The sequence below is a fragment of the Rhinatrema bivittatum genome, chromosome 9 (assembly GCF_901001135.1).
Source record: "Rhinatrema bivittatum chromosome 9, aRhiBiv1.1, whole genome shotgun sequence".
Lineage (NCBI taxonomy): Eukaryota > Metazoa > Chordata > Amphibia > Gymnophiona > Rhinatrematidae > Rhinatrema > Rhinatrema bivittatum.
In genome coordinates this window covers 224,027,364-224,051,352 of record NC_042623.1, presented here as the reverse complement: position 1 = coordinate 224,051,352, position 23,989 = coordinate 224,027,364, and the positions used below count along the sequence as shown (strand labels likewise).

At 46.6% G+C, this 23,989-nt stretch overlaps 1 protein-coding gene across 12 annotated transcripts in view; it reads left to right on the top strand.

Annotated features, from left to right (window-relative positions):
• The first annotated feature begins 416 nt into the window (after positions 1-416).
• YEATS2 (YEATS domain containing 2) overlaps positions 417-23,989 on the top strand; it is a 799,337-nt gene continuing 775,764 nt past the window's right edge. For 3 of the 12 annotated variants that reach the window (XM_029617008.1, XM_029617015.1, XM_029617013.1), the window contains exons 1-2: positions 473-503; positions 16,692-16,809. In XM_029617008.1, coding sequence (XP_029472868.1) covers positions 492-503; positions 16,692-16,809 — 130 coding nt within the window. In that variant the 5' untranslated portion in view covers positions 473-491. Of the gene's footprint in view, positions 536-1,034; positions 1,060-1,661; positions 1,694-1,782; positions 1,864-16,691; positions 16,810-23,989 lie in introns of those variants that run through there. The other 9 variants (XM_029617016.1, XM_029617007.1, XM_029617010.1 and 6 more) reach the window with 8 other exon arrangements.

Sequence of the window (23,989 nt, the reverse complement as noted above, 5' to 3'; positions counted from 1 at the left end):
CTTTAGAGTGAAGGGGGTGGTGGGAGTACTTTTCTTACCTAGTGTGTGCATACATTCTTATGTTTTTATTCCACCCCACCCTTATGCTGATTATTCTTTTCTCCCATCTCCTCCACTTTCCACCTACTTCACCCAAGTTTGGTCCTCTCCCCCTTCCACCTCCTCTGACCCTTTTCTTTATCTCCTGCTCTCTCTCCCCACCCAGGCTGTTCCAGATGAGAGAACAAGTGGATTTTTCAAACTGGGTCTATGGATCACAGATTTAAAATGTGCTGGCAGTTCTTTATTTTTTTTTTCTATTTAAAAACAAATTTGCTTACCATAAACAGTGTTTTCTGTAGATAGCAAGATGAATTAGCCTTGCTGTTTGGGTGACGTCATCAGTGGCGCTCTCACGGACGTTATTTCAGGAAGCACATCTTTGAATGCCTCTGCGTCTGCGCGGCATCAGTCTCCTCTGTGGTATTGTAAAGCTGAAGAATGGCTGTGGCATGAACCGTAAGGTTAGACAGGACATGTCTAGGGAGGAGGGCAGGTATGCATGGCTGATTCATCCTGCTATCCCTCCTTCCTTTATTCTCCCTATCACCTTTCCATGGACCCTGCCCTTTTGTTTCCTTCTCCCCCCCCCCCCCCCTTCTCCTATCCCTCCCTTCTGTAGTCACTATTTTATTTGGTCTCTTGGTACCTATCCATAGATTTTAATAAAGGCATGGAATGAGAATTTTTATATATAAAAAAATGTTTTTATACCCCCTTTCATATATGTATCTATAATGTATATATCACTTCGATAGGTTGTCATGAGGATGGCACTCTACGTACAGGTTTTAAATGTTTTTAGGAATTCGTTTGTGAAGTTATTCGTATTTTCTTAATTTTTATGAGGTTGAGAACCTTTTATTCTTTAAAATTCACAACAACCATTGACAACATAGCGCCCTGACTAGGTGTAGGTTCGCTTGATATCGCGAGATTTGGAATGTGAGTTGAGTATAAATATCGCTGCTAGGCTGCTAGGCTTCATCTTTGCACCATTTTGTGTTGAGTGGCGAGTAGGTGAGTGACTTCTCTAACCATGGTCTATCGTTAATAGATAGAAGGTTTATGTATAGATGGAAGTTTTTGTATTTATCCAAGGCTTTCATTTTTAAGTATAGATATTTATAATCGCTTTTTAAGAGTTAAAAACGGCATGAAAAACCGAGGATATTTTATACTAAAGTTAATTATAAGGCATAGATATCAGTATCCTTTGGCGATTTCCGGTTTTAATGACGCATTCTAGATTATAAAATAGTTTTTATTGTTAATATTATCTGCATTAGTTTTAACTACTTTGAGTACCGATTAAATATTTATATATTAGCTTTACATTTTTATTAATATTGTTTTTAAGGTTGCTCAAAGTAGACTTTTTTATATGTGACTCACAGACCCCGCTGCCGGCGGTGTAGACAATCGCGGGTGTAGAAAAGCAGAGAAAAACACAAAGCTTCTCAAATTCTTTTTCAGCTTCGTTACTTTATAAGTAGAGCAGTTTTAGCGATGTAGGGTATTGAAATTGGTTTGATTTTACTTTGATCTAAATCTCCTTTCTCTCTGTGCTTTGACTTGTTGAAAGAGTTGGAATATAATTGCTTTTACAGCGGTCCGCCGTTAAAAGTGGCTGTTTTAAAAATAGTTCCAATAGGTAAAAATATTTTAATATATTTACGGTGATTTTTTACTATTTCACCCTTTGTGGCCATTGTAGTCATTATTTTTTTCTTTTATATTAAGACAGTTTGTGCTGATAAATATATCTCTGATTAAGATATGAGAGGTCCATGCTAATTTGAGCCAATTCAAGTGGCTCTTAAGGTATTTATTATGTATTTATTCATTCCATATATGTTGTCTGCACTAACATAATAAGAGGATTTAAAAAAAAACATTCACATGCACTCTTCTTTTTAATTTTTTTCCATTTTTTCACGTTATTTTTTCTTTCCTTTTTATTTGTTTCATTTGTTTGTTTATATACATGTTTTTCTTTAGTTTCAGTATACATTTATTGAATATGTTGGATATATATTATAGCAATATAATATATTTTCATTTTTAATCATTACTCTAAGTTTTTTTATCAAGTTGTTTGTATGTATGTAAACATGCTTCCCCTTGCAATTTTCTGTTTGTATGCCGTTGATATATGTACATACACATGTACATTGTTCTTTTTAATGTTTTTAAAGATTTCATATATATTTGTACACACATTAATACTATACATGTTTGTGAGTCAATTTTGCTTATGTTTATATTATAGTATCTTTTTTATTATAATATTTATTATGATTTAATATTTTTATATTCCATTTTACTTGTTTCAAATACATATGTATGTGTGCCTTTTATTTGTTTGCAATAGCCCCTGAGGCAGCTCGTTGAGCGAAACTCAGCCAGAGTCGGGCAAGATTCAATAAAGTCCAATTTACACTGATTCTACTTTTTGTGTGTGTTGCTATCTGCCATCTTGGATCGGTTACCGGTTTGTTTTCTTGGCCCATCTCTGGAATAGGCCATTGGCAAGCATTAATTTTTGGGTGATCTGGTAACTAGAAATTCTGTATGCATATTCTCTTATACCCCTACTGTGAAAACATTTTGGTAAATCTCTGAAGGGTGTCACTGTAGGTGACGCTCCGCTTGGGCGGAGCGTCACCTACAGTGCCTTGCGGCCTCTCACATCGCCGGAAAAGACAATGTTCAAGCAGACTTCCTCAGCCGGCAGTTGCTCGATCCGGGAGAATGGGAACTCTCGGACGCGGCCATGGCTCTGATCGTGGACAGGTGGGGTCCTCCTCATTTCGACCTCATGGCGACTCTGTGCAATGCCAAAGCCAATCGGTTCTTCAGCCGTTGGAGGGAACACGGCGCAGAGGGCGTGGACGCTCTGGCTCTCCCTTGGCCGGCGGACGTGCTTCTGTACGTGTTTCTCCCCCCCCTCCCGGTGGCGTCTAGTAGGGAAAGTTCTCAGGAGAATCTAACTCCACCGGGGTCCGGTGATTCTCGTCGCTCCCAAGTGGCCGCGACGGCTGTGGTTCGCGGATCTCATCAATCTAGCGGTGGACGGGCCCCAGCGCCTCAATCTCCCTAGTCTCCTCCGGCAAGGGCCTGTATTTTTCGACCAGGCCAATCGCTTCTGTCTAGTGGCCTGGCTTTTGAATGGCGTCGCCTGAGGCGCAGAGGTTATAGGGAGGAGGTCATCTCCACCCTGCTGCGAGCCCGGAAGCAGTCGACTTCTCTGGCCTATGTGCGCATCTGGAAGGTCTTTGAGTCCGCATGTACGGAGGCGGGCGTCCCGGCGCGCTCCACCTAGATTTCCTTTGGTTCTTTCTTTCCTTCAGAAGGGTCTCTCTAAGGGTCTCTCCTTCAGTTCCTTACGCGTTCAATTCTCTGCGCTTGGCTCTCTCCTCGGTCAGGTGGATGGTCATGCCTTGGCTGCTCACCCGGACGTTATTCGTTTCCTGAGGGGCGTCAGACACCTCCGCCCTCCCTCTCGGGCCACGTGTCCATCTTGGAGTCTCAACCTCGTCCTTCGTGCCCTCTGTGCAGCTCTCTTTGAGCCTCTTTGCCTTGCTACGCTCAAGGATCTTACTCTTTAAGACTGTCTTTCTAGTCTCTATCTCCTCTGCTCGTCGTATTTCCGAGCTTCAGGCGCTGTCCTGTCGGGAGCCCTTCTTACGTTTTTCTGATTCCGGGGTCTCTCTCAGGACTGTTCGTTCCTTCTTGCCTAAGGTTGTCTCCGCTTTTCACGTCAAGCAGTCGGTGGAGCTCCCCGCGTTCTCTCCGGAGGAGATTGCGGGTACGGCTGGGGGCGACCTCAGTCGATTGGAAGTCAAGCGAGTCTTGCTTCGTTATCTTCAAGTCACCAATGACTTTCGAGTTTCGGGCTATCTCTTCATCCTTTGGAGTGGTCCCAACCGGGATAAACAGGCTTTTAAGACCACGATTGTGCGGTGGCTGAAAGAAGCCATTTCCTCTGCATATCTTTGTCAGGGCCATCCTCTTCCTGAGGGTCTGAAAGCCCATTCTCTGCGTTCAGGCTACTTCTTGGGCGGAGAGTCAGTCTGTCTTTCCGCAGGAGATTTGCAGGGCTGCCACTTGGACGTCTCTGCATACTTTTGCTTGGCACTACCATCTGGATGTACACGCTCCGGTGTTCGGTTCCTTTGGACGGCACGTGCTTCGAGCGGGACTCTCGGTCCCACCCAGTTTAGGGAAGCTTTGGTACATCCCACTATCTGGACTGATCCGGGTACGTACAGGAAAGGAAAATTAGTTCTTACCTGATAATTTTCGTTCCTGTAGTACCACGGATCAGTCCAGACTCCCTTCCCTGTCTTCTGTCCTCTCGAAGCTTGTTTTCTTGCAGGTCTGCAGATTTCATATTTTCCTTGGTGCAAGATTACTGAGCATTTACACCGGAAGCCTTGGTGGCTATTTTACACCAAGTTTATGCAAGAGCGTATAGGTATACTATGGTTGCTCCGTTGAGCTTTTGGTTACTTGCTTGATCCTATTCTTGGTTTTATTGTTGTCTGCTTTGACATACGTTATACTGAAGGGTGAGAGGATAGGCTCTGTCCTGATATAGGGCATCCTGCAAGTTTTAGTCTGTCTCCACCTGCTGGAAAGGAGGCTCAACCCACTGTCTGGACTGATCCGTGGTACTACAGGAACAAAAATTAACAGGTAAGAACTAATTTTCCTATAAGCAACAAGGGGAAAAAATGGGAAAAAGAGACCAGGACCAACTGATTAGAAAAATACAGATCAGACAACAAAGGTAAAAAATTATTTTGAGATGTTAGCAATTTAAATATAAGCAACACAACCGCTCTCTCAATTTATGGACAGATAGTAGTGTATAAAATCGTAATAAGAAGGCTAAAGTACCACAAATCACCGTGAATTATGTTTTTTTATATCATTAAGTAGACCTCATACATAGGCGTAGATGTGAATGCGATTCAGCATAACGTTTTACACCAGTAGTATAATCATGGGTCAAAAGAATTTTATATGCTTAGTGAGTCCAAAGTGAAAAAATTCAAAATTGATGTAGCATGACATTTCCCATTGTATTAATTGTTGCAGAATTTCTTAACGCATCATAGTTTTGACAACATTCAATTTCTTAAGATAATGTAGCTACTTAGCTTTTTTTGCATGTGAAAGAAATGCCTGAGAGTTAAAGATGTTACAAGGCTCGAGGTGTACTAGCCTGACATTGACCGTGTTTCGGTGACTGCCTTCATCAAGGGGCCGATGAAGGTATGTGAGGAGATTTTCGCGGCATTTTCACCAACATGGAAGTAATGCGTTTCCTCACATTCCTACATTATCTTAAGAAATTGAATGTTGTCAATACTATGATGCATTAAGAAATTCTGCAACAATGAATACAATGAGAAATGTCATGCTACATCAACTTTGAATTATTTTCACTTTGGATTCATTAAGCATATAAAATTCATTTCTGACCCATGATAATACTACTGGTGTAAAAGGTTATGCTGGATAGCATTCACATCTACGCCCATGTATGAGGTCTACTTAATGATACAAAAAAAACGTAATTCACGGTGATTTGTTTTGTTGATAATCTGTGATACTTTAGCCTTATTACGAGCAATTTAAATCTGTCATCTTTGGGAATGTGCATTTCTTATAATTTTGTATTTTGCTCTTAAGTATTCCACTGTTCAGAAATTTTAGTTTCTCAGGCTTTCTATTTTGGTTTTATCTGCATGTTTCTAATTTATAGTCTTACTAGCCGTTAAGCCCGTAACAACGGGCTCGGTCTGTTTCCTTCCCACTCCCTCCCCCTCATTCTCCCTCCTTCACTCTCTCCCCCCTCCCTCTCACTTCCCTCCCTCCCTCACCTTCCCACCTTCCCTCCCTCCCTCCCTCTCTCACACCTCCCTCTCCCCTTTAAGATCATCCACAACCGGCAGATCTCGGGGGGGTGTCCCTCGCGCGTGGCCCCGCTACTTCTCCTCCCGCTCCTGCCGGCAGATCTCGGGGCGCTGTCACTCCCGCGCGCACGGCTTCTCCCGCTCCTGCCGGCAGATCTCGGGGCGCTGTCACTCCCGCGCGCACGGCTTCTCCCGCTCCTGCCGGCAGATCTCGGGGCGCTGTCACTCCCGCGCGCGGGGCGCCGCTGCTTCTCCTCCCGCTCCTGCTCGTCATCGCGCCTGCCGCCGCTCCTGCTCCTCCCACTCCTGCTTCGCGGCCGCCGCCGCTCCTGCGGCCCCACCACCATTTTTTCGTCGCTGCTGCCGCCGCTACTGCTCCTCCCGCCATTTTTTTTTTCGGGCACGCACGGCTCTGACCGACGTGCTCGCCCGCACATGCGCAGTAGAGCTGCTCTGTACTGCGCATTTGCGGGCCGTCGGTCAGAGCCCATTTATAAGGTAGATTTCTATATTAGGTAAGGGTCGGTCTCAGTTTTGCCTGTTTGTGATAGAAATGCAGTATTTCTAGCATATTTCTCTGTAGTAGTCCAGCTTGTTCTGTTATTCCAGTAGGTGATGTATTAATGTTCTAGGGCCTGGTGGTGTATTTGCATTGCTGCTTTTTCATAAGGTTGCTGTTATTTGAATCCTGAGAGTCAGTGCTGTGACTGTATGGCAAGGTTTTAGATGCCTTTCTTTGTAAGAGTTTGTGTTACTTCACAAAATAGCAGTGGAGGGTTATTTTTTGCTGAGGTGACACCAGAATTTGAAAATTTTTTTTCATATTAGTTGTAATGTGAATTGCCCTAGCTCTGTGCTGCACCTGTTCTGATGATTAATTATATTTTATTGTATTTATGAAGATTTCTGGCTTTCTGTAAAGATGGTTCATGAAAGAATACATTAATTTTTGTTTTTACATGATTGGATCTGATTGTTTTCTATACTTGGGCATTTATAAACTGCAATAAATATAAAATAAATTCTGATTAATAAGGAATTTTTAACGCTTGAAATTGAAGTAAATTATTAAGTTTCATACATGATGCATAATGGCTGTTGCAAATTACTTAGAAAGCCATTCTAGGTTGCAGTATATGGCATTATTTATCAGTAAGAAAACAACTAGTAGTCCTGCATGCCTACAGCCCACCATGTTAACCTTGTGCCCACCCAAAAAAATCAATTCTGGCTACGCCACTGGTAGGCTCACAGGTGAATAACCAATTTAATAAGGCACATGTAACAGAAAGCACATACTAACTAGATTTTTATTCCCTTCTCTGCACTTCTGTTTTTTAACTGCACACCTCCATCCCCACATAGCAAATAAGTTAAAAAGTCACTTTTTTGTTTTATAACTTACCAAGCAACCAGCCTTCACTATATTTCTCTTCTGTGAATTGTTGAGCCAGTGCTGACTGTACCAGGATGAAGGACTCATGACTGCTACCAGGGAATTTTGTTAATATGCTGAGAATCTTCAGTTCTGCTTTGCTCATTAAGGGAATGGTAATGTTTCCAATTTCAATATGCCATCTCTCTTCCATGAGGAGAGTTAAGAGCCACATGGGTACAATCGATAGCATTCATCATGTTTGGCATACCAGCTATATTGAAAAATGCTCTCCATTTGTTGCCACTCCCAAAGCTGCTGTGGGTGTCTGATGTACTGCTTGACCCTCTTCATCATGGCCCTCAGTACCTGGGTGAAGTGATGGGAGACTAGATTGCTGCATGCCAGCTTCCACAGCCACTGTGTTCTGGAGAGAACTGGTGACCAGAAAATGAAGGGCTCAAAGTAGCTTCACCAGGCCTGGGATGGCATGTCCCTGTTCTGAGAGGGATCAATGTCCTCTGAGCTCTTCATACAGGTCCATGACAGCCATGGAGCTCAGTCTGTAGATTCTCACCACATCCAACTCTGGCATCCCCAGCAGCGTGGTCCAGAGGCGAAATATCAGTTGCCTCTGTACCCTTCTATGGCCTGTTCCAGTTGGAATAGCCTGTTCTCATGATCTCTCTTCTCTGCCTGCTCCTTCCTAATCCTCTCTCTCATGCCATAACCTCTGTCACCTGTCAAATCTGCTGCTGCTGTCATTCTTTGGCAAAACTGCAGTATATACCACAGCATCAGGAACTGCTGGACACAATTGGAAATCTCCATAGAAATAACACCAGAGCTGCATGGACACAACCACACCACACATATGCAAGCAATGTAAGAAAATGGCACCCAGTTCGATGCTGTCACTTAACTCGTGCCTTGACAGTGGTGGTAAAAAAAAAACTTGCACTAGCATTTCTATCTTCTAGTGCGGCTCCCTTCATTTCCCGTGAATAGGTAATTGCCTCCTTTTCATGCCATTAGCATCTACTAGTGCAGGAAAAACTGCAAGTCGGTAAGCGCTTTTGTACGCAGTTTTTTCCATGCACAAAACCTTTGTTCCCTGTACGTACCAGGATCAGTCCAGACAGCTGGGTTATGCCTCCTGTCCAGCAGATGGAGTCAGAGAGAAAACTGAAAACACCCCCTAGATATACTAGTGAGCCCCCTGCGGTCCTTCAGTATATTCTCTGACTCCAGCAGATTGAGAGGCATAACCTGCGGTCCTGGTCTGGTCAGTTTGTTTGTACTAGGAAAAAAAAAAAAAAATAGTAGACAAGGGGAAAATTTATTAGAGGGACAAGATCATTTGGTTTCTTCTCCTCTCTGCTCTATTTGTGTTGGTGTTTTGTGTGAGCGCAGCACGGGTTTGAGCTCAGAGTGGGGCAGGCACATAGGGCTCTGCCCTGTGACGGTTCCCGGGTTAGACGGTCCTTGAGGCTGGGGGAGAGCTTACCGGTGGGCCGGTCACCCTTCCCCCCAATTCCAGGGGCCCCAACCCTGAAGGGGGTGTTAAAAAAAAAAAAAAAAAAAAACCAAAAAAAAAAAACCCCACTGTTCCTTTTTAAAGTTGAGCCATTTCAGTCCTTTTGGACACAGGCAGTGGATTTGGTGTTTAAAATCACCCCGGCCTGCCAGAGCCTCTGCGGACCCCGGAGGGGGTGACTGTGTCACCCAGAGCGCTGAGCCGGTGAGGGGGTTACTCACCTTCGTTTTTGGCGCCTTTTTTCTGCGTCGGGGCTCCATTTTCTTGGAGCGATGCCGAGATCTTCGGCCTGTGTGGCCTGTGCGGGCACGGGGGCGCGACTCTCCCGGGAGGGCCTTTGTCCCCGGTGTTGCCCCGGGGACGAGGGACCCTCCCGGGGGCCGAGCGCTGCCCGTAACGATGCCTTGCTCCTTTCTTCGCCGCGGCATCGCAGCGCTGCTAGCAGCCGTTCTCCGGCCCCCCCTCCCTCGGGGAGGAGTGCGGCGGCCATTTTGAACACGCGGCACACTGACTCGGAGGCATCGGAGGAAGAATCCTCCCCTCCCCCCTCCCCTAGCGAGCGAAATCCGCAGCCACCGACCGATTTGGGGAGCCCTACAGCCCCCCCTCCCTCGGGATCCACTAGGAGGAATTTAAAAAGGTCGGTGCCTTTTTCCTCCGATTTTGTGCTTCTCATGCACAAAGCCTTCTTGCAGGCTGAATCTGGTTGGGAGGCAGAGGTCCCTTCTCCCCCCAAGGTCCCTAAACCTGACTTGCCCCAGGGGAAGCCTCTGGGCGTAGGGTCCTCCGGAGCCAGTGTTACCCGCCCGTGGGGGGGGGGGGGGGGGGTTGAGGGCACAGGAGTTGCGGATCCGGTTCTGAGTCCCCAGGAGCCTTCGGATTTGCTGGCTGCGGACGAACAACTGCCCGTGGACGGGGATGACCCCCAGGTGCTGCGTTTATTTGGCAAGGAGGAGTTAAGCTCCCTTATCCTCCATGTTTTACAAGAGCTTGAGCTGACGGCGCCCCCCCAGGACGCTGATACTTCTACAGGGGATATCGCCATGGCGGGGATTCGGGCCCCTCCTCAGACCTTCCCATTCCATCACAAGGTGTTGCAAATTGTTTCCAAAGAATGGGAGCAGCCAGAGTCTTCTCTGAGGGTCACTCGAGCTATGGAAAAGCTATATCCCTTGCCTAAGGATTCCTTGGAACTCCTGAAGACACCGGCGGTGGATTCGGCTGTCACGGCTGTGGTTAAACATACGACTATCCCTGTTACGGGTGGGATAGCTTTGAAAGATCTCCAGGACCGTAAGCTGGAGATCTTACTGAAGCGTATTTTTGATGTGGCGGCCCTAGGTGTCCGGGCAGCGGCGTGCAGCAGCCTCGTGCAGAGGGCCAACCTGCGCTGGGTCCAGCAGTTGCTGACCAAGCAGGAGCTTCCTCCGGGTGAGGCTGCGGTCGCTTATACCGCAGATGCCTTATATGATTTGTTGCGTACGTCGGCTCGCATCATGTCTTCGGCTGTTTCGGCTCGGAGGTTGCTGTGGCTCCGTCGTTGGGCGGCGGATGCCACCTCTAAGGCGCGATTAGGCTCCTTTCCCTTTAAGGGCAAGTTGCTTTTTGGAGAGGAGCTGGATCAGCTTATTAAAGATCTGGGCGACAACAAGGTATATACCGTATTTTTCGCTCCATAAGACGCACTTTTTTTCCCCCAAAGGTGGGGGGAAAATGTATGTGTGTCTTACGGAGCGAATATAAAAAAAAAAACCAAACAAAAATCTAACAAACACCCCCCCCCCCCCCGACTCCCCCCAAGACCTGCCGACTTAATTTCCTACAACCCCCCCCCCAAGACCTGACAAATTAATTTCCTGCAACCCCCCCACCCTCCTGACCCCCCCCAAGACCTGCCAAACGTCCCTGGTGGTCCAGCGGGGGTCCGGGAATGATCTCCTGGGCGTGAGCCGTCGGCTGCCAGTAAACAAAATGGCGCCGACGGCCCTATGCCCTCACTATGTCACTGAGACCGACCAATAGCAGCGATCGGTCTCAGTGACATAGTGAGGGCATAGGGCCGTCGGCGCCATTTTGTTTACTGGCAGCCGACGGCCCACGCCCAGGAGATCGTTCCCGGACCGCTCCTGGACCCCCGCTGGACCACCAGGGACGTTTGGCAGGTCTTGGGGGGGGTCAGGAGGGTGGGGGGTTGCAGGAAATTAATTCGGCAGGTCTTGGGGGGGTCAGGGGGGTGGAGGTTGTTAATTTAAAGGGTTGGGATTGGGGGGGGGGGGGTTTTGGGGGTTCCCACAGAAAGAAAAATTTTCTGATCTGGGGAGTGGACCGAAATGGCCCTCCCCAGACCCGAAAACAAAATGGGGAGAAAAAAACAAACTATGCACTCCCCTAATTTGCTCCATAAGACGCCCAGACGCAGAGCCGGTTTAGCACAATTTTTTTTTTTTTTTAAATTTTCCCCCTCTGAATCCTAGGTGCGTCTTATGGTCAGGTGCGTCTTATGGAGCGAAAAATACGGTAAGTTGCCGGAGGATAAACCGCGTCAATCACGGGCGTTTGGGAATGCTAGGGCGCGGTTTCGGGGTCAACGGCGTTTCCATGCGGGAAGAGGTGGTTCCTTCCCACAGAGGCAACAGGCAACGAGAACCCAGTCCTGGTCGCCCTCCTTTCGGGGCAGGAGGCCTCTACGTGGAGGCTCCTCACAAAGTTTCCCTGCCATTAAGCCCGCACAATGAAGGTGCGCAGGCCCATTCCTCCATTCCCGTTATCGGAGGTCGGCTGTCCCGGTTCTGGGAGGAATGGGTCAAAATAACTTCGGATCAATGGGTCCTCGACGTGGTCCGGTACGGCTACGAGTTGGATTTTGCATGTCCCCTCCGCGATCTCTTTCTGGTATCGCCGTGCGGTCCGATGGAAAAGAGGCTGGCTATAGCTCAAACGCTCGAGCACCTACTGGCTCTGGGGGCGGTGACTCCGGTCCCGCCGGACCAGCTTCGGACGGGTCGGTATTCCATTTATTTTCTGGTCCCCAAAAAGGAGGGCACCTTCAGACCGATCTTGGATCTCAAAGGCGTAAACAAGGCCTTACGGGTGCCTCGCTTTCGGATGGAGACTCTTCGGTCTGTTATTGCGGCCGTCCCCAAGGGAGAATTTTTGGCTTCTTTGGACTTGACGGAGGCTTATCTCCACATTGGTATCCGAGATCGTCATCAACGGTTCCTACGCTTCATGGTGCTAGGGTCCCACTATCAGTTTTGTGCCCTCCCTTTCGGCCTGGCCACCACACCGCGAGTGTTCACCAAGGTGCTCGTCGTGGTCGCGGCTTCTCTTCGTCGGCAGAGGGTACTCGTGCACCCTTACCTCGACGATTGGCTAATCAGGGCAAAATCGCATGCAGCTTGCAAACGGGCAGTTTCCCTGGTGGTGCGTCAACTTCAGTCGTTGGGTTGGGTGGTCAACTTCGCGAAGAGCAGGCTCGAGCCGACCCAACAACTGGAGTTTTTGGGCGCGCGCTTCGATACCTTGGTGGGCAAGGTTTTTCTTCCTCATCAGCGCATGCTCAATCTCATGGCACTGGTACGGCGTCTGCTGGCTCTCTCGACTCACACGGTGTGGGATCATTTGCAGCTCATTGGTCATATGGTGTCTACTATGGAGATGGTGCAATGGGCTTTTGCGCATATGCGGCCCTTACAGAGATCTCTGCTATCTCGTTGGGATCCCAGATCAGAGGATTACGGTCTGGAGCTTCCTCTACTGGAGGAGGCCCGCTCCAGTCTCGCCTGGTGGCTCAATCCGGACAACCTGCTTCAAGGAGTGACCCTGGAACCCCCATCTTGGCTGGTGGTGACGACGGATGCCAGTCTTTCCGGCTGGGGGGCCGTCTGCCAATCCCGGGCTGTTCAGGGCTCCTGGACAGCACGCCAGTCCACTTGGTCCATCAACCGCTTGGAAACCAAGGCGATACGTCTGGCCTTGCGTCGCCTCCTTCCCATGGTACGCGGTCGGTCGGTACGAATTCTGTCAGACAATGCGACCATGGTGGCGTACGTAAATCGACAAGGAGGCACGAAAAGTCGTGCGGTGGCGACAGAGGCCGCGTTGTTGATGACCTGGGTGGAATGCCATGTGTCGCGTCTGGCGGCCTCCCACATTGCCGGCGTGGACAACGTTCAGGCGGACTACCTCAGTCGACCACATCTCGATCCCGGGGAATGGGAGCTTTCGCCGGAGGTGATGGGTCTCATCACTCAGCGGTGGGGGACTCCGCACTTGGATCTCATGGCGACTCGGATAAATGCGAAGGCGGCGCGTTTCTTCAGTCGAAGAAGAGAACACGCGTCGGAAGGAGTGGATGCGCTGGTGCTTCCGTGGCCCCGTCACATCCTTCTGTACGTGTTTCCACCGTGGCCACTGGTGGGAAAGGTGTTACGACGCATAGAGTCCCATCAGGGTCCGGTGATTCTTGTGGCTCCGGAATGGCCGCGTTGTCCGTGGTTCGCGGATCTCGTCAACCTGGCGGTGGACGGCCCTCTTCGGCTAGGTCATCTTCCCAATCTCCTGCGTCAGGGTCCGGTGGTTTTCGAACTGGCGGATCGCTTTTGTCTGGCGGCTTGGCTTATGAGCGGAAGCAGTTGAGGAAGAGGTTATTCGGATGCGGTGGTGTCTACCCTGCTTCGAGCGCGTCTGTCTTCTACTATGCTTGCTTATGCTAGAGTTTGGAAGGTTTTCCATGCTTGGTGCGCCGATTTGAGTATTACGCCTAAGCGTTCGACCGTTCCTCAGATCCTCATGTTCTTACAGGAGGGCCTGACAAAGGGTTTGGCGTATAATTCGCTTCGCGTCCAGGTGGCGGCTCTGGGATGCTTGAGAGGTCAGCTGGAAGGGTCTTCCCTTGCGTGTCACCCAGATGTAGCTCGGTTCTTGCGCGGAGTTAGGAACTTGCGTCCTCCCCTTAGGCTTCCTTGTCCTTCATGGAACTTGAATTTGGTGCTCCGGGGTTTGTGTGTGGCTCCGTTTGAGCCTATTCATTCGGCTTCATTGAAGGATCTGACCCTCAAGACGGTTTTTCTTGTGGCTATTTCCTCGGCTCGGAGGGTGTCGGAGCTTCAGGCTCTTTCTTGCAGAGAACCGTTCTTGCGTTTTTCTGATTCGGGGGTTTCCTTACGAACCGTACCGTCTTTTCTACCTAAGGTGGTCTCGGCGTTTCATGTCAACCAGACAGTTGAGTTACCCTCCTTTTCCGCGGAGGACTTGCGGTCTTCTCAAGGAAAGGACTTGCGGCGTCTGGATGTTCGGCGCATCCTTCTACGCTATTTGGAGGTTACTAATGACTTTCGAAAGTCGGATCACCTTTTCGTGCTGTGGAATGGGCCCAAGAGGGGTCTCCAGGCGTCTAAGGCTACTATTGCCCGCTGGTTAAAGGGGGCCATTGCATCCACATACATTGGCTGCTGTAAGCCTGTTCCGGATGGGCTAAAGGCTCATTCGCTACGTGCTCAGGCGACTTCGTGGGCAGAGAATCAGTTGGTCTCTTCCCAGGAGATCTGTAGGGCGGCCACTTGGACATCTCGACATACGTTTGCCAGGCATTATCGCTTGGATGTCCGGGGTCCGTCCAAACAGTCGTTTGGCAGCAGCATGATTCGAGCGGGACTGTCAGGGTCCCACCCCAGTTGAGGCGGCTTGGGTACATCCCAGCTGTCTGGACTGATCCTGGTACGTACAGGGAAAGGAAAATTAGGTTCTTACCTTTGCTAATTTTCGTTCCTGTAGTACCATGGATCAGTCCAGACGCCCGCCCACGGTGTTCTGGGAGTCCGCTCGTGTTCCGTCCTTTTCTTTCCAGTTGGTTTTTCACATCAAGGATGAAGCGTTTTTTGTTCACCGTACGGTTGTCCATGTTTCCTGTTGACTGTACAACGTTGGTGTTCTATTTGTTTGTCTGTTTTCATGGAGGTAACGGTTTGATCTGGCCTCTACGTTGGACTCCATACAGTTGAGTTTTGGAAATTTTGGGGATGGCATTTCTGATGGCTGTATTCTTACTTCTGCTTTGATATCACATATACTGAAGGACCGCAGGGGGCACACTAGTATATCTAGGGGGTGTTTTCAGTTTTCTCTCTGACTCCATCTGCTGGACAGGAGGCATAACCCAGCTGTCTGGACTGATCCATGGTACTACAGGAACGAAAATTAGCAAAGGTAAGAACCTAATTTTCCTTTACATATCCGTATAGGGTTTTGCAAGGGAAAATGTGCATACAAACTCTTGGCAGCTTCATCACCCCTTATTTCATCAACCCCCCCCCTATTAGCTAAGCTTACAAAAGGGAGAGAACTGAAAGAACCTGCAGGAAATCCTGCACAGGTGCAATAAAAGCTTTCTTTACCACTAAGCTCTGGAAAGTTCATTGCGCTTGCTGCCATGTAGTCATGTGATCTTGTGTGCCTGGTGAGTTGCTGTTAGAACATCTATTACATGTAAACAGTTGCTTCCCTCCCCCCAAGATGACTTGTGTAGGCATTATAAATCTCCTTTCTGGTCAAGAGCTTGGGTTAGGGTATCTGCACCTACAGACTTGTGATTATGTGCTGCCCGGTACTACTGCTTATCTGACAATTTTAAAAGATTATGACCATGTATATTTTATCTGTTTATAGAATGATGTCATAGAAATGTACTGGTAGTGTAATATGGAAGACTGCTGAGTCGTGAATGGTGGGGAGTCTGTAACTGAATTTCATGACTTCATTTTTGCTTACAAATTTTTAATGCTGAATTTTCATTTTGGTCTTTAGCTTTCCTATTGATCTAGTGTATAATGTTATAGTGTTTATTGCAAACAGCAGCATGAATGTTCACAGCAGTGTAGATTCCTAGTACAGCAATATCTATATGTTCAACAGATAATGAGAATAAGATCTATTTTGAATGCAGACATATTTGAGGAGGGGAAGCCAAACTTTCATACGAGAGTCACAAAACTAGAACTCACAGTAGCAGAGTTTCACCTTTGAGGAGATGGGCAGGGATTTCCTCCTCATCCTCCCTCCTTCCAAAGAAAGTCAGCTGTCAACCTCATCCCAGTCTCTCTCTCCTTCTCCTTCCCCTTCCCTCAGCCTCTGCCCCTCATAGCCTCTCTTCTCCTGCCACCTACCCCATCTCTCCTGCGTCTTTCTTCCCCTCCCTTCCTCGAACAACCTACAGTTTCAAGGCCACTGTCTCTCACTACAGGCTGGCCAATATTGCACACTCCCGTAACTGTGCCCAGGCCGAAGGCCACAGATCCCGCTCCCCATTCTGCCTCTCATATGGCCTTGAGATGGCGCAAACGCATTAAAAACTCCCAATAGACTTGCTGTTGCCATCCCGCTGCTGATGCTCTTCCCAATCTGTGCTAGCCCTACAAGCATATTCAAAACTTGCAGGCTGGCACTTCCTGTGTGCAGATCATAACTAATAACTGTATTGTGTGTGTGTTAAACTGTTCTGGGTGCTTGTAGAAGGACGGATTAGAAAATGAATGAAATATAGGAAATGTCATCCTATGAGTTTTGAATAGGCTCACAGGGCCAGTACAGATGGTTATGGAGCAGTTAATGCTATATGGCGTGCACAGCCACTCGAGTAAAACTGTTGGCCACAAACACGTGCATCTTACGGGGAATGGCAAGAGCCACAGTCTGCACATTAGAGCCGCTTGTGGCTCATTGGACACTTTGGCCACTCCTGCATTAGATATTTCTTTTCTAGCAATAGAGTTCGGTGACTTTAGTTTTCTCATGTTTGTTTTTTGATTCATTTTAGGGCATTGACCACTGCAACATGTCTGGAATCAAGAGGGTAATTGAAGATAATGACCCAGACTATGATGAGATCTCAGCTGTGCATCAAAATAAACGACATAAATTAATTGAGTTGTCAGGTGAATGCTGTCACTTTCTTTTTATCAAAGTTGCATGTTTGAAGAAGGGAGACTGCACAAGAACTCTCAGCTGTAATGAGTAAACTGTGTTTACTCTTTGGTTTATGTTCTGCCTTTCAGGCAGCTACTCAAGATTCAGCTACTCTAGTCCACTTCTTCTAGTTACTGCGATGTTTAGTTCCAGCCAGGTTACATTTTGATCAGATTTTAAAAGTTAACTTTCCTGATAATAATTTTAAAATCTGCTCCATCCTTTTCTGATTCTAACTGTATGGTAATGACAGATTTATTTTCTTATGCCTCATTCTCAGATATTTTTAATGGATTTCTAGCAGCTAATCTTGGCTGCTAGACTATTTCTAGTGCATACAGCCTGCCTAGGCTTATCTTGTATTTGTACCTCTGCTTTTGGTTGTTTTTATCTTGTGTGGATCCATTTGTTATACTTTAAACTCAATTACTTTCCCTGTTACTGAACCCATAGAGGGATTCAAGCTGGGGAGAAAATTGCAGTTGCTTCAGTTGCTGCTGTTAAATATTTGCTTAACAGAAATAAACATTTTGAATGTTACTGGCAGTCAACTTTGGTTTCTTCCTAACAAATGAATGTCATGTCTTGTTTCTGCACCCGTCTTGTTTTGCATGTGTCAGTTTAAAATAACAGTATTTCCATTTTAAGTTGCACAAGCTCTTCTGAAGCTCAGGAACTTTTTCTGTTTATATGTCTTTCAGATAATGTAGTAATTTCTTTTTCCTGCATTGAGAAGGAAGCTCCACCTGGATGCCAGTTTATCTTCCTCTCTTTAACTTCAGTTGTTTGCACACATCCATTTATCCATGGTTTGAACAGAGGCAGATTTGTTTTGATTTTTCTACAGAGCGTTTATATTTACTGTGTTGAAGACCTTTCCCTTTTATTTTTTCTGCACTGGAGTCTTATCAGCGTCAACTTGATCTTTAATTTTGTTGCCAATGTTTTTCTTAGTATAGTATTCGCTTTGATTTTGCTTCAGTTGTGTTTGGGGGTGTGTGTGTGGTGTGTATGTCTGGACAGATTAGCAGTGAAGTAGGTCAGTGACTTCTAGAGCTGATACCTGCAGAATCAAAAGATGATTCATGCACAGTCAAAATTCCTCTTGGTATTTGAGAATAGGCCACGACATGCCTGGCTGTGAGATCTGTTTGAGAATGTCAACTAGAGCTCTTCAGGAGCTTGGTGGGAAGAGCTCCATGTTTGCATTGCAGCAAGAATAAGTCCAACTCTGCATTGACCTCAAGTTGGAGAAAGTACTCTGTTTCAAAAATGATTTGCTCGAGGACAGGCTCTATTGAAACAGTCTGCAGCTGGTTTGGTTTCCTCAACATGATGCTCTGGTCCATGTCATGACATGAATTGAGGTGTAAAGAGCATTGAAGTGAAGCCTTGATGTATTGGGGCTTTGACTGTCATGTGACTTGGACATGATGAAAGAACTTAATGTTCCACAGCAACCATGAGTGAAAAAGGAACTCTCAATAACCTATGCTTAAACACATTGGTAATTACTGAAATTGGAGAAAAAAACTTCGGATGCCTGATCTCAGCAATAACTGCTTGCGATCAGGTGACTAAAGGGCACCATCATTAGTTTAAAAAAACCTCCAAAAAGAACTTTCTGCTACTGTTATTTTTCAAAACTTTTTAGACACAAAACTTTTTGCAAGAAATACATTTCCACTATATCCACATTATTTCTTCTCATAACATGTCAAACCTCCTGCAGCCTTTTCTAAAGAATTTAAAGCTTGAAAAAAACAGCTTAATCTTCTTGGTGTCTATAAATCTGCAATGACAAACTTCAAGCTGCAAACTGGTGATGACTTCAATACAGGACATCTACTTCCAACACTGACAGTGTTTTGCCCACCATGGGCTGCAACAGGGAAACAGTCCAGGTAACCCTCAATGCATCTTAAAAAAAACAAAACAAAAAAAAAAAACAGGTTTAGGATTTTCAAATGAAAAAAGTTTAGTCACTTGCCACACACTCTCTAGAATGTGAAGTCTACATGTTTCTAAGGAAATGGCTGTGGCCGGTGCACTTCCTTACAGGTTTTTTTAAAAATTTTCTGACCAATCAAAACAATGATTGAAATTGAAAGAATGACAAATTGGACCTGATGTATATATTTCAACATTTTATGAATATATAAAACTTTATCCCAGGACAAGCAGGATGCTAGTCCTCACATATGGGTGACGTCACTGATGGAGCCCTGAAGCGGGAAGCTTTCTGTCAAAGTTTCTAGAAACTTTTGACTGGCCCTGTGAGGCCACTGAGCATGCCCAGCATGCTATGATATTCTCTGCCACAGGTGTCTCTCTTCAGTCTTCGTCTTTCCGCGCTGCAGTTAGCATCGCGGGTATAGGAGCCGTTGAGAAATTTCTCAACAATTCTGACTGAAAAAGTCAATCAACCAGATATTCTCTCACATTTTTCTCAAAAAGGTTACTTTTACACCGGCTGGTGAGTACCAAAGTCTCAATTTTCAATTTTTCTCCAAAATTCTTTCGCATAATTTTCATTCTTTGCCTCGACTGCCGTCGATCGCAATATGGCTACCGGTTTTAAAAAATGTCCGGTATGCGCACGAAAAATGTCCCTTACGGATCCGCATCTCGAGTGCGTCTTATGTCTCGGCAAAAATCACGACATTAAAAACTGTCCGCAGTGTGCCGAAATGACGCCGAAGACGACAAAAAGTAGACTGGAAAAAATGGAACATCTATTCCACCTCCAGTTAATGCAGTCGCCATCCACTTCTTCGAAATCTCCGGCCGGAGCGAAGCCGACTATTACTTAAAAAATCGATCAGGGGACCGTCGGGGGATCATTCATCGCCTTAATCTACCTCGGCAAAATCCGGCGAGTCTCAAAAACATAAACATAGACATCGAAGGTCGTTGACATCCGAATCCACATCCCGGAGTCCGCCGACAGCAAAGCGGCCACGCTCAGACGATACCTCGGTGTCTGGGCCTCCTCCGCTCTCGACACCGGAACCCCTACAGGGCCCTGCAGTGGTTCAAACGCCTCAGCCTTTGCCACCGCTTACAACTACTCACAACAGCAGTTGTAACGCCAGAATTATCTGAAATGATAAAACAAGCGATTTCACAGGCTTTGAGGGAACAATTAATTCCGACGACTTCGTCTATGCCGATGCTACAAGCATCGATGCCGGTGGGACTGCCGGTGTCTACTATGACGCCGATGACTCTGAAAGAATCGACGTCGACACCAAGAATACTAACTTCGACGTAGACATCCATATATGCGCAGATACCGTCCACGACTTCGATATCGATGCCCATGTTACCTCCATTGAGTTAGAGACAATTCTCGACATCGATGTCGAGACAACCAACAGCACCATCGAGGACATCAACCATAGATGTCTAAGATGTTCAAGATGTACCTTCATTACATCATCTCCTCCATAAATACAAAGATGTACTTCACTCAATGCCTAAAGAACAGGAGTTTTCAAATCAACCTCCTGATGATCCACTGCCAGGTCCATCAGGGCTCCATCTGCCTCATAAAACTACAAAACCAAAGCATGTTTATGGACAGGAAGAAGATTCCTGGGACAGTCGGGATACAGAATCTTCTGAGGACTTTATGTCTGAACCCTCCCCTCCTGAACCAAGAAAAGTCCCCACCTGAAGACCTCTTTCTCCAACTTCATACAGATATGGCAGACACTATTCCATTCAAGTTGGAAACTGAACCAGACTCAAGGCAACACACCTTAGAAGTGCTGCAGTTTGGACCCTCCCAAACAAGTCTTGGCTATACCAATACATGAGGTGCTTTTAGACTTACAACACCGCATCTGGGAGCACCCATCCACAGTGTCAGCTGTAAATAAGAGAGTGGATTCATCCTATTTGGTACAGTCAACTCCAGGGTACCAAAAGGCTCAACTACCACATCAATCTGTGGTAGTGGAATCTGCGCAGAAAAAATCAAAACGGATTAGGCCCCATTCCTCTAACCCACCTGGCAAGGATCACCGCTTCCTGGATTCGTTGGGGAGAAAAATTTACCAATCCTCAATGCTAAACTCCAGAATCTCTGCATACCAACTACATGACACAGTATCAGAGAAATTTATGGAAGCAGATGGAGGAACTCACCAATTTACTACCTGCACAGCTACAAGAACCTACACGGGCCATAATCCATAAAGGCCTGGAAGCAGGTAAACATGAAGTAAGAGCGGCCTATGACAGTTTTGATACTGCCTCCAGAACTGCGGCTGTAGGCATTGCTGCACGTAGATATGCATGGCTCAAAGCTTCTGACCTCAGGCCTGAGGTGCAGGAAAAACTTGTTGATCTTCCATGCAAAGGAGACAATCTATTTGGAGAAAAAGTCCAGGAGGCAGTCCAACAGCTGAAGGATCACTCAGACTTTACGCCAATTATCTCAAATGCCTCAAGATCCTTCCACACAGCCTCCTCGCCGACCTCCTCGCAGGGAAACAAGGAGGCCTTATTACAGGCCACGCAAATACTACCCCCAAACATCTCGAGGTAGATCTACAAGACCTCAACAGCAACGCACCCAGGCTAGACAACCAAGGGCACCCCGTGCTCAACCCCCACCTCAGACAGGCCCTGCAACTGGGTTTTGAGATACAGGCCAGAGAACAAATCACTCCTTTAAACCCTCACACACAAATTCCAGTGGGTGGAAGAGTGTCCCACTTTTACACACACTGGCAAACAATAACAACAGACCAATGGGTGCTCTCCATAATAGCACAAGGTTACAAACTCAATTTCCTATCAATTCCACCAGAATTTGCACTGAGAGCCTACCCACAACAGGAATCTCAACTAATTCCTCTTCAGAGTTATCCTCCCTTCTGAGGCTCAGGGCAATACAATTAGTGCCCCAGTCTCAGAAGGGAAGAGGATTCTACTCCCGTTACTTCCTCATTCCAAAGAAAACAGGAGGCCTACGCCCCATCCTAGACCTGAGAAATCTCAACAAATTTCTAAAAAAAGGAAAAGTTCAGAATGGTTTCTCTAGGCACTATGCTTCCACTTCTTCAAAAAGGAGATTGGCTTTGTTCTCTGGATCTTCAGGATGCTTATACTCACATCCCAATATACCCTCCTCATTGCAAATACCTGCGCTTCATAGTAGGTCATCAACACTTCCAATACAGAGTCCTTCCCTTCGGACTCACCTCTGCTCCCAGAGTGTTCACAAAGTCTTTAGCAGTCATTGCAGCACATCTACGTATTTCCATATCTAGACGACCGGCTCATCAGAAGTCAGTCTCTACAAGGAGCTCTCGATTCTCTCAATCAAACAATTACAACACTACATTCAGTGGGATTCCTGATCAAAAATCTCACCTCCAGCCAGAACTGCTTCAATTCATAGGAGCAGAATTGAACACCAACCTGGCAAGAGCTTTTCTACCAGAGGACCGGGCAGAAACAATCTCCTTACTAGCAAGGTGGTTCACATCACAAACACATGTAACAGCCCACCAGTTTCTAACTTTGCTAGGCCACATGGCCTCTACAGTTCACGTCACACCCATGGCACGTCTAGCCATGAGAATAACGCAATGGACTTTAAGATCACAATGGATCCAAGCCATTCAACCATTACATACTCGGATTCAAGTAACCCACAAACTACATTCTTCTCTGCTATGGTGGGTGAACAAGGACAATTTGCGAAAGGGCCTACCCTTTCAACAACCAGTCCCACAAATAACTCTGACTACCGATGCATCCACCTTGGGGTGGGGAGCTCACATAGGCAATCTCCAGACACAAGGTACTTGGACAAAGCTCGAAGCAACATTTCAAATCAATTTCCTGGAACTTCGAGCTATACGTTATGCTCTGCATGCCTTCAAGGACTGTCTTACAAACAAGACTGTGCTGATCCAAACAGACAACACAGTAGCCATGTGGTATATCAACAAACAAGGAGGGACAGGATCGTACCTCCTTTGTCAAGAAGCAGCTCAGATATGGGGTTGGGCCTTGAACAACTCCATGTTTCTCAAGGCCACTTATCTGGCAGGCATTCACAATGTAGTGGTGGACAGACTGTCGTCAATTCCAACCACACGAATGGTCCCTGGATCCCACAGAAGTGACCAGGATATTTCAACGTTGGGGACAACCAACAGTAGACCTCTTTGCATCACATCTGAATCACAAAGTGGACAACTACTGTTTCCTATACAACCTGAACAGGCCAGCCAAGGACGTATTTGCTCGCCCTTGGACCTCAGGCCTACTCTACGCGTATCCTCCAATACCGCTCATAACCAAAACTCTAGTGAAGCTACAACAGGACAAGGGGACCATGATACTCATAGCCCCATATTGGCCTCGACAAGTATGGTTTCCCACACTTCTAGACCTCTTAGTCAGGGATCCCATTCGCCTGGGAGTAGCTCCCACTCTCATAACTCAGGATCAGGGTCGGTTGCGCCATCCCAACCTTCAATCCCTATCTCTGACAGCTTGGATGTTGAAAGCTTGATTTTACAACCACTCAATCTTTCATCCAACATATCCCAAGTTCTTATAGCTTCACGTAAACCTTCCACACGGAAAAACTATGCTTCCAAATGGAAGAGATTCACTTTGTGGTGCAAGCAAAATGACATTAATCCTTTCACTTGCCCTACAAACTCTTTACTAGACTACTTATACCATCTTTCAGAATCTGGTCTCCAGACTTCATCTGTAAGGGTGCACTTAAGTGCAATTTCAGCTTACCATAATCAGGTAGCGGATGCACCTATTTCTACACAACCTCTTGTTAGCAGATTTGAGAGGTTTAACTCACCTCAAACCACCAATTAGACACCCAGTCACACAATGGGATCTAAATTTGGTTTTAACAAGACTCATGCGTTCTCCTTTTGAACCCATAGATTCCTGTGACCTAAAATTCCTTACATGGAAGACCATCTTCCTCATAGCCATTACGTCAGCTAGAAGAGTTAGTGAGTTACAAGCACTTGTCACATATGAACTTTACACTAAGTTCTTACATGACAGGGTGGTTCTCCGTACTCATCCTAAATTCCTCCCTAAGGTAGTCACGGAATTCCACTTAAACCAATCAATAGTTTTACCCACATTCTT